This window comes from Alosa pseudoharengus, unplaced genomic scaffold (assembly GCF_046254945.1).
Source record: "Alosa pseudoharengus isolate Yale_2024_CS ecotype anadromous, Long Island Sound unplaced genomic scaffold, YU_APseudo_1.1 YU_APseudo_1.1_scf_12, whole genome shotgun sequence".
In the NCBI taxonomy this organism is placed as follows: Eukaryota; Metazoa; Chordata; class Actinopteri; order Clupeiformes; family Clupeidae; genus Alosa; species Alosa pseudoharengus.
Window position 1 is genome coordinate 15,632,904 of NW_027468587.1, and position 15,782 is coordinate 15,648,685.

The 15,782-nt window shown below is 47.6% G+C and overlaps 1 protein-coding gene across 1 annotated transcript; it reads right to left on the bottom strand.

The window, feature by feature from the left end:
• Positions 1-249: 249 nt before the first annotated feature.
• LOC143119622 (immunoglobulin superfamily DCC subclass member 3) lies at positions 250-15,498 on the bottom strand. The gene is made up of 14 exons (XM_076281244.1): positions 15,483-15,498; positions 12,758-13,063; positions 11,784-11,928; positions 11,327-11,457; positions 11,023-11,160; positions 9,960-10,118; positions 4,041-4,206; positions 3,534-3,784; positions 3,102-3,266; positions 2,602-2,790; positions 1,712-1,828; positions 1,110-1,239; positions 842-974; positions 250-360 (listed from the first exon to the last, which is right to left on the bottom strand). The coding sequence occupies exons 1-14, from the start codon at positions 15,496-15,498 to the stop codon at positions 250-252; spliced, it is 2,157 nt and encodes a 718-aa protein (XP_076137359.1).
• Between the last annotated feature and the right edge of the window lie 284 nt (positions 15,499-15,782).

Below are 15,782 nucleotides of genomic sequence, written 5' to 3' on the forward strand. Positions count from 1 at the left end.
TCATAGACGCAGCTACAAGAGACTGCTCTCTCTCTCTCACTCTCTCTCTCTCTCTCTCTCTCTTTATCTCTCTTTCTCTCTGTATGGTCAGACTACTGCAAGGCTAAGGCTTTGGTGGGCAGTGGATGTGGAGAAGCTCTCACTGTGTACGCAGCCACCAGGGGGGTTAGGCGTGTGTGTGGGGGTGAGGGAGGGTACGGGATGGGTTGGGTGAAAGGGGTAAAGGGTGAGGTTGTGTCGTTGCCGCCCCTAACCAGTGCCTGTGCCAAGCTGACCGCCTGGCTGCTGCTCAATCAGGACCTGGCACTGCGCCAGACCCGGCTGGGCCTCTTCAGTCCTCCCCTGACTGGAGTTCTGCCTCTGTGAGCAAGAAACAGAGAGACAGAGAGAGGAAGGGGGGGACAGCGGTCAAGGGCTGCTGCTCAAGCATCATGTCAACAGATGAAGGGCATGCCGTTATCTTTAGTGTTGTGTACAAGTGAGGACCAGGGAGCTGCACAGGGAGTGTATCATGATATCTGTAACATTCTAGGAGTGTCCGTACGGTGTGTGTCTGTGTGTGTGTGTGTGTGTGTGTGAGTGTGTGTCTGTGTCTGTGTCTGTGTTTGTGTTTGTGTTTGTGTTTGTGTTTGTGTTTGTGTTTGTGTTTGTGTCTGTGTCTGTGTCTGTGTCTGTGTCTGTGTCTGTGTCTGTCTTTGTCTGTGTATCTGTAGGGGAGTGCATGAGAATGAGAAACAGAGAGAGAGAGAGAGAGAGTGAGAGACAAAGACAGAGGAAGAAGGAAAGAAGGAAGAGAAATGAATAACCTAAGGTGTACAGTATGTGTGTAGTTGGTCCTTACCTGCAGCACTAACTCAATGGCCTCTGTGGGACGGACTATTCCTGGTTTGGGAACCACCTCCCTCAGCCCCACCTGCCCTCCCCCTGCTTGGGGCAGAGCCCAGCTGTCCTGGGTCCCCTTCCTGCAGAAGAAACTGCCCAAAGAACAGCACACAACGTTACATTTATGCCATGAAAAGGGAAAAGACAGTCAGCAACAGCAGTGTATCTTAACTTAGTGCTGTAACCTTGTAGTTTGTCTGTAGTTTTTTTTTTATTTATTTTTTTACCTGCGGCGGTATCCAAACATGAGGAAGAGCACACAGAAGATGATGCAGGCCATGCCAATGTGAATGCCAACCACAATGCCAGTCATGGAGTCGTCGCTGTCCTGCTGGCAGTTACACACACTCTCCCCTCCTGCATACGCACATCAGAGAGCAAATATGTCAGAACAGTGTCGGTGCTTGTTGCATTAAATTCTGCAGGCTATCTAAGAATGCTTTGCATCCAACCTGGAATTACAGGGTCCCCTGATGGTATATCATGTTGAGGCACATTTAGCAGTGTCAAACATATCCTTAATTGCAATCAGTGTTGTGTAAACAAACAAGCACCACCAGGGAACACTCAGGATGTGTGTGTGTTGTTTTGTAGAATGACTCAACATTCAGAGTTAGCAATTTGGATGAGAGTCAAAGCACATTCAGTTAAAATGAGTGCACTTAAAATCCCCCGCAGTGAATCCCCATTAAACTGCCTGAGAGGCACTAACAGCACTGCAGGGTCAGAAGTTGGAGGCCATTATTGCTATTTCAGTGCCCCCTAGTGTAGTATTAGGGACAATACACCAGATGTTGTTTCCCATAAGGTTTAGGTGATTACCACCTACCATTGGCAGCCTTGGCGCTGGTGCCGCTCTCAGCCAGAGATACCAGTCGCTTGTTGCCGATGCTGTCCCCGTTGCCATTGTAGGCCACCAGCTGGATTTCATACACTGCTGCAGGCTCTGAAAGAGTTTTGAGAGCCATGTTAAAATCAGAACTAGAATTCACAAAGAAGAACTCAAAATGCAGCAACGACCTCTGATACATGAACATGGAGTGCATGCTAGAAAATCTTTTTTTTTTAAATAATGCATTTATGTCACAACATTTCTTAAGTTGCTCCATAAAGTGGTAAACAGACACTTCTTAGGTTCATAGCCTTTGTGGGTTGTGTAAACTAAAAGGAGGCTATGGGGTACACTGACTATAATATCATTAGCGTGTTCCAGCCACTTACTGGCGAATGCATAGAACACAACAATCCTATGGTTTGCATACCCTATAGCAGTGTTTCTCAATCTTTTTCAGACCAAGGACCACTTAACCAATAAAAAAAACCTCACAGACCACCTAGCTAAAAAAAAAGTAGACCTACTTCAACAGTATATTACACAACAGGCCTACTCACTGAACCACCTTGCTTATTGTCTTTGCACCTTGCTTATTGTGTCAGAGGATTCATATGATTTAAACTGGCATAGCTTACATAGGCAGTGTTGCAGAACTGTTTGGATTTACATACAAGTTGGTTCAATATTGCAAACAACTCATCTATATTATATTTTACCACGTCTGCTCAGGGACCACTTGGGATAGCTTGCGGACCACCAGTGGTCCCCGGACCACACTTTGAGAAACACTGCCCTATAGCCTCGTTTGGGCTTACAATGGCCACCGTGTGAATAAGGCGTATTGGTATCAACATTAGAAATGGGTTTTGCTTGGCTGGACTGACCGAGGTGTGAGATGGTGTGTGTGTTGATGTGGCTGGGAAAGAGCTCCTGGGCCTTGAAGTCCTCCTCGGGCACCATGCGGTGGGAGAGCTTGAAGCCCTGCACCTTCCCCGGCTTGCTGGGCAGCTCCCAGAACACCTGCATAGCCGTCTTATTCAGCACCTTGGTGAAGAAACTCGGCATTGTGGGAACTGTGGTGGTGGTGGTGGTGGGGGGGGGGGGTAGAGAGGTTATAGAGGGTTAAACAAAACAAAAGTAAATAAACAATAAAGCTGAATGATAGGAAATATAGCAACTGATATCAAGTAATGATTTTTTGGGGTGCTGTTCGTGGAATAGAATATTCAATATTTACAATATGCAGCAAAAGTAATTTTATTTACTTATGATATTCACAAAATGTATTGTCAGTGTCTCAGATAATACCCTCATATCTCCATATCAACCAGAGCACACAACAACACTAGTGAAAGAGGGATGCAATCAGGAAACTGCTACATACCGCCCCCTAGTGTTGTGGTGATGATGGTGTTGGACTGCTGGCTGGCCCCCAGTGGAGAGTAGGCCTTGAGGTAGATGGAGTAGGTGGTGGCTGGCTCCAGGTTCTCAAACTCGTGCTTGAAGGTGGTCTTACTGACTGCCTCCTGCAGCTCTTTGCTGTCGGGCTCTGGCAGGGGAGAAATAATAAGGGGCTGAACAATGACTGCTTCAGGACAGTATTAAAATCACATTTAATATCGCATGGATTTTGTGCGTTCTTTTTTTCCTCTTTCCATCTCATTCTCGCCGTTGGTAAATCTGTAAATATCCTTGGGATTTAATCATTTCTGTTAGTCACACACACACACACACACACACACACACAAAGACACAAACACACACTTTCTCTTTCTCTCTTTCTCCCTCTCTCTCTCTTTCTCTCTCTCTCTCTCACCTCCCAGCATGCGGATGTGAAGCACATATCCAATGATGCCGTCGGTGATCTCGGGCGTGGGCTGGGCCCAGGCGACCTGGAGGCTGGTGGTGGACAGCGGGGTGGCTATCAGGTCCTGGGGTGCCTGGGGCAGGTCGTTGGACATGGACACGGCCAGACGGGCACTGGCCTGGTTGGTGCCGGCGCTGTTCTCAGCGATGCACTGGTAGATGGCCTCATCTTCTGGGGTGATGCGGGTCACAGCCAGGGTGCTGAAGGAGGAATGAGTGTGTTAGTACGCCACTGAATGAAGGCAAATGGCACTCTGTTGATATACATGTGTGTATTAATGCCGCTCTATTGTTATAGTTAATTAAGCTGATGAATACATTTAATTGAGGCATTTGATAAGTTAGATATGAGTAAATTTCCACATTGCGATAATATGGATCTTTGCCGATGCAGTGTCATACTAGGTCACATTATCTATTTACCAGTAGCAGGATAGCTACTGTATGTGAGTTGTACCTGTTGCTGTTGGTGAGTTTGACATTGTCTCCTGGGGTTAGGATCTTGCCATTCTTGAGCCAGATGAGGTGGGGCTCTGGCACTCCCTGGGCTGAGCAGGAGAACACAGCACTGCCACCCAGTGGTCGGGACACAGACTGCGGCCACTGCAGGAACTCAGGGGGAGCTGAGAGAAAGAGAAAGGGAGAATATAAAACGCCTGAGATGAACTTCCATTGCCTTGATGCACTAGCCTAAAATATGCACTAGGGGGCAGCACAGATGTCTCCTTTAACTATGAGAGAAACAGAGGGTGTAAAGCTTGTGAGTCGTCAGGAAGGGAATATATTATAAAAAGGCCAAGAGTAGACAACTGGTGAAGTTAGTGTAATGTTTAAAATTATACTGAGGTAAAGTAAAGTGCACCAGAACATCATGGCCCTCTTATGCCTTTCTTCATCCAAATCAACCAAGCACCGCAGAGCTCCCTGTGTAACTTCAGACGTTCTTTAATTGCAGTGGGGCAGTCGTGGGCAGTTATGGGGGCAATTATGGGGCAGTCGTGGCCTACTGGTTAGGGCTTCGGGCTTGGAACCGAAGGGTTGCCGGTTCGATCCCTGACCAGTAGGAATGGCTGAAGTACCCTTGAGCAAGGCTCCTAACCCCTCACTGCTCCCCGAGTGCCGCTGTAGCAAGGTAGCTCACTGCTCCAGGTTAGTGTGCTTCACCTCACTGTGTGTTCACTGTGTGCTCTGTGTGTCTCACTAATTCATGGATGGGATAAATGCAGAGACCAAATTCCTTGTATACGCAAGTATACTTGGCCTAGAAACCTGATTTACATTTACAGTGTTGATCTGATCATTTAAGCTACTGTTCAAATAACAATGGACACTGATTCAAATGCAGCCCAATCTGCCTGATTACTGGACCCCAACCAGTGACAGCAGTGCGGCCTGAGCTCCAAATTTAGGTTCCCGAGCTCCCATGTGACACCCACCCAGCCAGCCAGTGTGGGGGGCAGATGCCTCCCCTGCTCTCATGGCCTGACACCCCTCTCAGCCGCGGCATAATGGGAGCCGGGAATCTACGCGCAACCTGGAGCATCCACATCCACATCCACCACCACATCCACCACCACCACCACCAACGCTGCCTCCGCTACTCTCATTGTGATATACAGCCACTGACTGGCCCTCGTAAAACTGAGGCCTCTCACAAGCCCATTGTAAGGACTCTGGGAAGAGGGGTCCAGGGGTGAGGGGATGGGGGTGTTGTGGAGGAGGGGGCAAAGGGGTGAAGGGGTGGGGGTGGGAGTGTGTGTGTGTGTGTGGATGGAGAGGGGGCATGATGGGAGGGGGTGGGTCTGATGGGAGGCCTGTTTGAGTGGAGCCCATTAATCACCTGCAGGATGGATTTTTATTCCCCTTTACCTTCTCTAAGCTCTCAAACCCGTAAGGCCCTTCTTTCATTAGGCCGCTTGGAAAAAGGGACATTCACACAGCCAAAGACTCATCAAATGATGCGAGGTATGGTGCTTTCTTCAGGGACGGGATTATGCACACGAGTGAGACCAATCCCATTCTCTCCATCTCTATCTCCTTGGAAGGATTCAAGAGAACATAATGGTTTTGTCCTTGAAAATCCCAAAGATGCCAATTAGCTCAGGTTCTAAACCCACTGCTTGAACATGTCAACATCAACATCATGTATATCCCTACAATCATCACTGTGATCTTTTCCCAGCAGGCAAAACCCCACACACGTACACAGGAATAATCGAAACAACAACCTCTCCCATGTCATAATGACCTGTGGAAACGGCTCTATGGTTGATAATGCACTCTCCCCTCTGCATTCATATCATGATGTGGAACTCCCTGTTATTAGTCCTATTATGTACTGAAGAGTTTCAGCTGTCCATTCAGACAGCATTGTCTGCTTGGCTACTTTTCTCCTGCACACCTCTAGCTAGCAGGGCACACACACGCACACACACACACACACACACACACACACACACACACACACACACACACACACACACACACACACACACACACACACACACACATATACTCTAACAAACACACATACACACAAAGACACAGTGCTGGCTGACTCGTTGGGGTTGTGTCCATTGTGAGTGTGTTTGCAAACGGAGGCCTCTTCAGAGCGAGAGCGTGTGTGTGTGTGTGTGTAGAGTGTGGGGGAGCTAGGGTGAGGGAGCAGGTTTGCTGGTTTATCCACTAGAGCAGGATAGATGGGTCCATTGTGAGCGTGAATGGCCACCACTTTAGGGTTTCTGAGCATGCCCAAGCTGGACGACAGTCTAGAGAGCACTAGTGGAGAAGGGGGTCTGTGTCTGGTAACAATCCCATTGTGTAAGTGAGTGTGTGTGTGTGTGTGTGTGTGAGTCGCCATGCTGTAAATCTATCTCTTCCATCTCTTCAAATCCTCAAGTGCACTTCACACTTGAACTGGACCAATACCATCTATTACATGAAGAGATGAGCAAACAGAGGTGCAGGCAAAGCAAGCACAGGCATTGCTTCCCTTTGTCTTCTCAACAGCAGAAATCTGTGTGGGTGTGTGAGAGAGTGTGTAGTGTGTGTGTGTGTGTGTGTGTGTGTGTGTGTGTGTGTGTGCCTATTCTGTATGCTACTGCCCACATTCATCCGTGTCTAAAACACCTCTATGTGTCGATCCTAAGGCCGCCACCTTTCAGTTGTGTGACTTTGAATATGACTCCCTGCATACTGCTCCGAGGCTTTGCTGAGCCCCCTCCGGGCCATTCTCCCATCCCTGAGTGGGAATCTCCAGGTCTCACTTCTGGTGTGAGAATGTGGGTCGGGCAGGCCTGGGAAATGGGGGGGATTTGCAGAGACACGCTTTAGAAATAAGCTGTTGTGCAAACACAATGGTCGGCCCGGATCTGCCTTTGTCTCTCAGTGGTCCAGCCCTTAACCATGAACTTGCCTGTCCCCTCTGTCTGCCTCTCCCCCCAGCACAGCACAGCAGCACAGCTGACGGCCGGGTGGGGTCACAGTAACGGGGTCCCTGAAGACCCTGGTGACAGGGGTGTGAGGAGGGACCCCCCCCCCCATTTTGTATCAAGAGCCATCAATCACACACACGGACACACACCCTCCACCCCAGAACCTCAGCCTGCTGCAACCAAAAGCGCCCATCCACTCCCCAGGCGACCCACCCACCCCCACACTTCATCCTAGCCCCACCCCCTCTGCACGCATGGTTTCCTGGGGGCCTTCTGTGGAGAAGGTCAGGGGTCAGAGGTGAGGGGTGATCCTTCACTCAGATGCAATTATTCCACCTCCCCCTCCTCGCTGCTTTGCCTCTATTCTCTTTTTCTCCCTTGATTTCTCACCACCACACTCTTTCTGGTGCACACACACACACACACACACACACACACACACACACACACACACACACACACACACACACACACACACACACACACACACACACACACACACACACTGCTCTTATTCACCTATAACTACCCATCTAAAATCTAAAACTATCCTTTTCCCAGAATTTAGAGTGTGATAACTAAGCAAATGGCAACTCTTGCCATCCAGGTTAAAGCATACGTAGGCCAACACGTCATTTGTCTTCCTGTCCTCTCATCTCATCTCATCTTCTCCATTCGCAGATGGCCACCAATTGTCCCTTCCCATATTGCAACATGCCGGGTCAGGGTGGGTCAACTCACACATGCTCAGCTTGTGCCGACCCAACACCCAAATCACCATGACCAGGGCCAGACAGGATCTGACGGGGGCCAAATATGGCCAGACAGGCCAAAGGCAAGGTGCAGAGACAGGGCAATGCACGGCTGTGTGAGCGTGTGAACGTCTTCTTAAAACCATGCCGCTCTATTGTGTCTGGACTTGCATATGCTAATGAGGCCTGCCCTGATATTAAACTTGACCTTAAGACTTGAAACACTGCTTAAGTTCATGGTCAGGGTGTGAATATGACAGAATTCATAGAGCAGATGGTTTAATATTGCAGGCATATGCAAAGGATAGGAAAATGTCGCATGAAATCCCAATCTAATGCCATCAGAATTGGAGGTCATAATCTGTACAATGTTTTAAATCCGTTGTGGAACTGATCCATTGGATACTTCCACAATTGGAGATAGTCATTCAGCCACATGTCATACATGAATAGCCAACATTAGCCAGCATTAAGCATTATCTCATACCTAGATATTGTCTTTCATACCTGGACATATACTGTCAGAAAAATATTGATGCGGAGAATAAAGTTTCAATTCTGTATTTTGCTTCTCTGCTCTGGTTTTACTACACTCATTTCCTGAGGATAACTCTCTTACTTTCTCTGAAAAGGACCAAACAGCTGACTGAAGTGTGTGCCATGTTTAAGGCAACTCCACTCTAAATGTGAGAGAGCAATGGTCAGGCTCTTTCTTTCTTTACCAAAGTCAATCAATAAATTAATGAATACATTAGTCAACACCTCCTCCAACAGAGGGGTGAAGCCAAGCGCCAATCTGATTGTGAAAGACTGATAGTGAATGATATTGATTGACTGAGCAAGAGGGAATGGACAATGAAGCTTAAATCTAATGGATACAAACACACAGCCTTGAGAGAACCAATATGTGCTACATGTGAGCATGTGTGTGTGTGTATGTGTGTGTGTGTGTGTGTGTCCATTTTCTTAATCTCTTTCTCTCTTTCGCTTTCTTAGTGTGTGTGTGTGTGTGTGTGTGTGTGCATGCAATAACCAAAAAAACCTGCTGCAACAATATGCTTCTAATAAGAGTGTTATAGCCCTATGGTTATGGCATGTATCTGACAAACAGAGATTCAGCAAATCAAATGAGAAACATCGCACATCCTACAACAATATTCTCATTCACCAATGCCTTCAGCCACAAATGAAATTTCACATTTTTCACTACAACACCAGGAGTAGGGACTGCAGGGGCAAGATAAATGGTGTCAGAGTTGAGCTGGGTAATTTCAGCATCAAATCCATATAGTCCATTATCTAGGTCCAGCTGGATCCTAGCGTCCACCATTAATTATAAAATGGGATTTGGGCTGGGCTAGTAGCAGCAGAAACCCCATGCCCCTTTGGAAAAGGTCGAAGGTCATGGGGGAAGGGCTTCAACTCACCCCTGAGGTCACGGCCACATCCAGTCCAGGTTAATCTAGCCTGGCCTGCCCGCATTCACTGCCCCCATCTCATTAATCCCCCCTTCCATGTTACCTGTCCGTAAGTGTGTGTGTGTGTGTGTGTGTGTGTGTGTATTGTATGAGTAAGATGGTTGAGTGGTTTGGCTTCAGGGACAATAATGACCACAACCAAACTGAGTGCATCTGTAACAAAAGACTCCTTCTGGCAGTAAACTACACAGTTTGAGTCAGACAGAGATGTGCATCCTCTTTGCCCATATTATATACATCCCTTAATGGTCATCTCAGACATGGAGCAAACATACACATCCCTTAATGGTCATCTCAGACATGGAGCAAACATACTGTACACTAAGGAATAATGCCTATGCTTTGTTCAATGCATTTCTGAAGCTGAGCACTGAAAGAATTTAAGTAACTCACCATTACATTGTTCAAAAATGATGTTATGTTCAAAAATATGAAAGTACTCTGTGTAACAATATAAACAAAAGCAATCTAACAATATACTGTATATACGGCTATATCCACATACTTAAAGTGCTTATAGTCTCTAAATGTACATATCTAAAGGATCTTTCGCACTGCTCTCAGAGAAGCTTTCCAAAAGAAATGGTCAGACAACCTGAACCTGAACACCCCTGACATCACAGCATCTTTCTAAATGCGCAAGCTGAATATGACCTGATGTGTAGATACGTGTCTCAGGTCAAACTTTGGGTGTGTCGACCAGAGGACTTACCTTGAACAACAAGCCTGCCCAGCGCTGTACGCCTCATCCTGCTCCCGGGCCTGTTGGCGGAGCAGACGTAGACCCCAGAGTGCTGCAGCGACACGTCCGAGATCATCAGGTTCCCCGTGCCCAGCACCTGGATGCCCTCCACTCCAATGGAGCGACCATCTGCTCAACAGAGGACCAGAGATGGTTAGTCTCAACACACTGACCACCACTCTGTTTTCATAAGTCTTATCAAACTATTAAAGAAGATCAGCGAATATCCATCATGTTGATAATATCTGCTATCATGAACACATAAACACTAAGTCCTAGTGTTTACGTTTAGATACAGAAGCTGAACTTAAATAAATAGAAATGTTGCAATTTGGCCTAGTCTATCTACCACTAGATCACATTCTCATCTCCTGTTTCTGAGTGGACTGTCCAAATTATGGGAGTGACCAGACATTTTATAGCAGAGCTGACTGACAAAGTTCAGTTTGATGAAGAAACTCCTCCCATGTTGTGGCTTCTCTCTCAGAGGCTCTAAGCAATTCCCAGTCATGAGTGTCCACCTGCTGGTTCAGCAACTGGGCTCAATAGCTAATTGACTGGGCCAAAACACGGGGTGGCCAACATATTTCATTTTTGGGACTCAGTGACCAGTCAAGCTGCTGTACACCATACTGGCAATTTGCTGGTCACCAGTCGCTTGTCGCTTCAAAAGTGAAAATATTTTTATCTTTGTCTCCAACCGTGATTCCACCTGTAATCATTGAGTTACATGAATATTCCATGGTCTAGTCTCTTGCAATCAAAATGGAGCTTCAGTCGTCTTGTCTTGTCTTCAGTATTCTTGTCTTGCCTTAGTACCACCTATTATTAGTAGTATTTATTGTTGTAGTCTTAATTGTTACCCAAGACCTCCTCTACATTGTAGCTTGAATGCTATTCCTCATTTTGTAAGTGGCTTTAGATAAAAACGGCTGCTAAATAAATACATGTAAATGTAATTGTAAATGTAAATGTCTTATGTGTGCACAGTATGGGAGTGCTGTGAGGTGGTTGGGTAAAACGTGTCTCTTACCCAGTCTACTCCAGGACACGATGGGCCGGGGGTTCCCTGTGGCGATACACTCCAGAATGGCTGTCTGGTGGACGTTGATGGTCAAGTTCTGGGGACCGGACAGGATCACCGGATCCTTGTAACTGCGAGATCCCGCAGCTGCAATAAAAGAGAGAAAGACAAAGAGAGAGACAAAGAGAGACAGAGAGAGAGAGAAAGTGAGAGTGAAAAATGATAAGAAAGACAAAGAAGCTTATATTACAGTAACCAGTGTCTCAGAGGAGTCTGCTGGACGCCGTGCTCTTTTGAGAGGAAGTGGGATTACCGGTCACTAGGAACTGGGCCTCGTGGCTGTAGCGCGTGTTGGCGATGTTCACAGCCATGCAGCGGTAGAAACCCATGTCGGCCTTCCGCACGCCGGTGATCTGCAGGATGCCTGTTGGGAGGAGAGTGTACCTGCAAGGGGGCAAGAAAGAGAGATAGAGAGACTGCAGCCCATGATGTACATAGTGTGTGTGTGTGTGTGTGTGTGTGTGTGTGTGTGTGTGTGTGTGTTCAGAATGGCCATCCTACCTTTATAGCATGTGTGCTTGAGAGTGGGTGTACTTGTGTGATTGTGTGTGTGATTGTGTATGTGTGTGGTGTGTGTGTGTGTGTGTGTGTGTGTGTGTGAGAGAGAGAGAGAGAAAGAGCGATAGAGAGAGAGAGAGAGAGAGAATGTGTGATGTGTGTGTGTGTGTGTGTGTGTGTGTGTGTGTGTGAGATGAGGACTTGTATCTCACCTGCTATCGTCCGTATTGAGGGTGGTCCTGTTCCTCTCCCAGGTGATACTGGCCTCGGGGATTCCGTTGACAGCACAGTGGAACCGAGCCACACCTCCCTCGTCCACGGCCATGGACTCTGGGTGTGTGTGAAACTTGGGCAGCGCTGTTGTGTTATGGAAAAAAAAAATGAAAAGACGGACACACAAAAAGAGAGAAGCTTATTTATATGCATGTCCAAACCCGGCATGAAACAAGCGCACCCTCCTCCTCCTCATATACTTAATCAGTTCATGGCCATTAACAGAACAGTGAGGCGATTTAGTGATCAATAAAGGTTGGGGCAGATTTGCCAAATGAAGGAGTATTTCCATGGCAACCTCTTGCCTAGTCAAAGCAATGGCAAGGAAGACAGCAATCCCATAAGCCCCCTCTGGCCCCTTCAGTCACTTTATTTGACCATGGGAAGGGTCAGAGGAGAATAGGTAGAGAAAAGGTCGTTTGCTCTTCAAAGGGGTTTTAGTGTGAAGGAGAGGACATTAATATCCATGGCTAACAGAGGAGTTGCTACCATAAAGTCAAGAGGGAGTGAGGGAGGGGGCACTGTCAGGTGTGATTTAAAGCCATGAGGTGAGGAAGAGAGGTAAATACAAGGGCATTCGAAAACAAACATCCCACTAAAATAATGTCACATTTACAAGCCCAGGGAGTTTGTTGGTGCAGCCATGTCTGCATAAAATGTACAGGAGATATTTACTGCTACTATTTATAACAACAGTTGAATAAAATCAGATTGTATATGCTAGAAATGGCTGACATAACATAATCCATACATGTACATGTAGAGCAAATTGATGTGTTTTTTATTTTATAGCTGACTGGGGTATGCAAAGCAATAAATATATTTCAAGGTAAAACAATGCATGCACACAACCTCCCACACACACACTCACACACTCGTTCACAGGTTGGTATTGATTTCCCCCGATACTCACATGCAAGTTGGACGCGGGCCTTGCGGCTGACTAGCATGCCGTAGCGGTTCTGGGCGGCGCACTCGTACTCGCCGGCGTCCGTCTCGTTGCTCTCCCTGCGCTTCTGGAAGCTGCGGATGAGGAGCGCGCCGGTGGGCAGCACCTCCGTCCTCACGCCCAGGGGCACGGCCACTCCGTTCCTGCGCCAGGTGATGGTGATGGGCCCCTCGCCCTCCACCTCACAGTCCAGCATCAGTGGACGGTCCCGCACGGCGATGACATCACTGGGCTCCTTCAGGAACGCTAACTCTGAGGCTCGGCTAAGCGCTGGGGGACCAGAGGAGAGACACAAAGGTCAGGTGCTGGTCACTTGATCACTTCTCTCACTGTCACTTCGTCAAACGTCTGCACCATCATCCTCTAGTTATCTTGTATTGTATGTAAAGATAGTATTTATTGTACTCTAAGGTCTCCTTTTGCATTGGATAAAAGTATATGTATAAAAGCGCCAGCTAAATGAATACATGTAAATGCAAATATATTTTCAATGGAAATGTATTGGGAAAGGCAGATGGCCAATAGCATATATCACATGTTAAACTGCTGATACTGATGATACAGTTGATAGATGCAATCTCATACCGTGGATTGTAATGGAACTGCTACCATTACTATGAACAGGGTTCACTTGGACACCGTGGACAGGCATGCTGATGATGGTCATGTGATATCACGGATGACGGGCCTCCATGTCGATAGTGGTGTTAGGACATGGAGGGGTGGAGGTCTTGACATGCTGATGACATGATGATGCTGCTGATGAATGGCGGAGCCCTGCGATGCAGTGATGCCATGGCATTGGGATGATGAAGAGGAAGATGAGGAAAGAGATGATGTCAGCCTCGGTGGTGGCATGCTGCTGATGAGGGGGAGGCTTGAGCAAAGATGGATGGGAGTGAGGATGACCTGCTGCCAAACAGCACAAAGATGTTACCATCGGCATGGAAACGGGAATGGGGTTAGGAGAGGTGGAGAGATGAAAGGGATGTTTGAGATACTAACCCCGCTGTCACTAAACTGCAACAAGGCTGATACTTAATCTAACACCACTCTGCTACATGGAAAGAGATCCTATGGCAACATGTCTCATGTTCCAGAGGGACTCACACAGTTTTACGGCCTCAGCCACATTGTGATTCTGAGGGTCTGGCTGGCCATGTATCTTCGGTTTATGGAGCAATAAAGACTTTAAGGACATAGCTTTACGACTTCCACTGATAATTAGAATGGGAGGCAGGAATGCAGGGGTCATATTAAGAGAATTGATTACAGACACACCAGGCCACTCATCATTGATCAGGATTTTTTTCCCCATTCATATATTATTCTGAAGAAAATGACCTAAGGCCGGAGACACAAAGGAGCGTGTAATCATGGCAACACCAATTAGGGGGTTAACAAGCTCTATTAATTACACAAGGAAGGTTGTAATGGTAAAGGGTAAAAAGCCCTATCATCCACCTGACCATTTAAAGGAAAGGACATGCTCTTGAATAAAAATGCATTCGCCTTTGAAGATGCTACCATCATTTCATGGAGGACAGTGAATTCCACTTTCCAGTGGTTCTGTGACCAAGATTAAGTTGCTAATGTTGTTTCAATGAGACATTAGTGTCTAGAACTATGTATTCCAGTCATGCAGATGACAAATGTACAGGGCTCAGGAGGGAGGAGGTTCCCGTCTGGCTTCCTTAATGCACATCAGATACTGCCCCATGGCAGGCAAGGCTTCGGCCATTTGCTTAATAGCACCTTAATTGCAGATGGGCAATCACTATTATTAATTGGAGATTGAGAAAGGGCGACTTCATTGGAGTCACATGAGGCTGGATCTCACAGCGCAGACCTGCAGCTTAAAAGCCTGTGAAAGAGTTAGTGAATGAGGGTTAAAGGCATGACACACTAACTCATTTCCCACAAGGGCGTAGAGGGACAGAGTGGATGTGAGAGCAAAACAGCAAGACAGAGAGAGAGAGGGAGAGAGAGAGAGAGAGAGAGAGAGAGAGAGAGAAGCCGACTGCTGGGTGCACTGGTGACAGCTTCATTCTAAGGGGGGACGGGGGTGTTTGCATTAAAAAGTGGGAGACAAGAGCACAGAAGGGGGGCTCACAAAATGGATGGAGAGGGGACTGTTTGCGTCCATTTTTTCTTCCAAAGGCGAACTTGCACTTGACTTTGCCTCAGCCTGATTGATGGCTATGTTAGGGACCCCCTCCAAAGAATCCTCAGCCCTCTCATTCTCTGCGAGGCAACACCCACCCCTCAACCCCCACCCACCACACCAGCACCAAAACAGTTTCACAATGGACCCTGAATGCCATAGAGCCACTGAAGCAGAGAAGGCCACAACAATGTAAGAGAGGTGGGGGATATGTTGTGGTGACAGGGAATGTAATGGTAGTGGTGACGGGTGGAGGTGTGAGTGTGTGTGTGTGTGTGGGGGGGGGGGCAATTGCATCAAGATGAGGGTAGTCCAGTGATAGCACCCAATCCCAGCCCCACCCCCCCTGCATCCAGTCCCATCAAGCTCTTAGGCACCCCACCACCAGCCCACCCCACTTTGAGGAGACCATCTGCCCCCTTTCTGCGTCCCTTTCTACTCCGCCTCCGAGGAGCACCCCCCTTTTCACTTGAACTTGGAGGTGACTTTCCCATGCCACCCAATCACTCAGACTTCGCCCCTGACCCATCACCGCCGACATGCCCGTCCCCCAATTCTCTCCACCATTTTGGGGGAACCCTCTGTTCCATGAATTACTGACTTAGTTCCTTGACCTTTCCTAGCACCCGGCACCCTGGTCCCCCCTTTCCCAGCGAACAAAAAGGCCAGTGCACTTGGATGTGGACTTGAACTTGAGCACTGAGATGTGAAATTGAGACCTTTTCACCCTTCTCCATGCTGTCTGATGTCTGGACTCTATGACCCGTCTGCCTTCATTGACACAGGCTGAACGGGAGCAGCCCTGATGTGACACCATCACCCAGC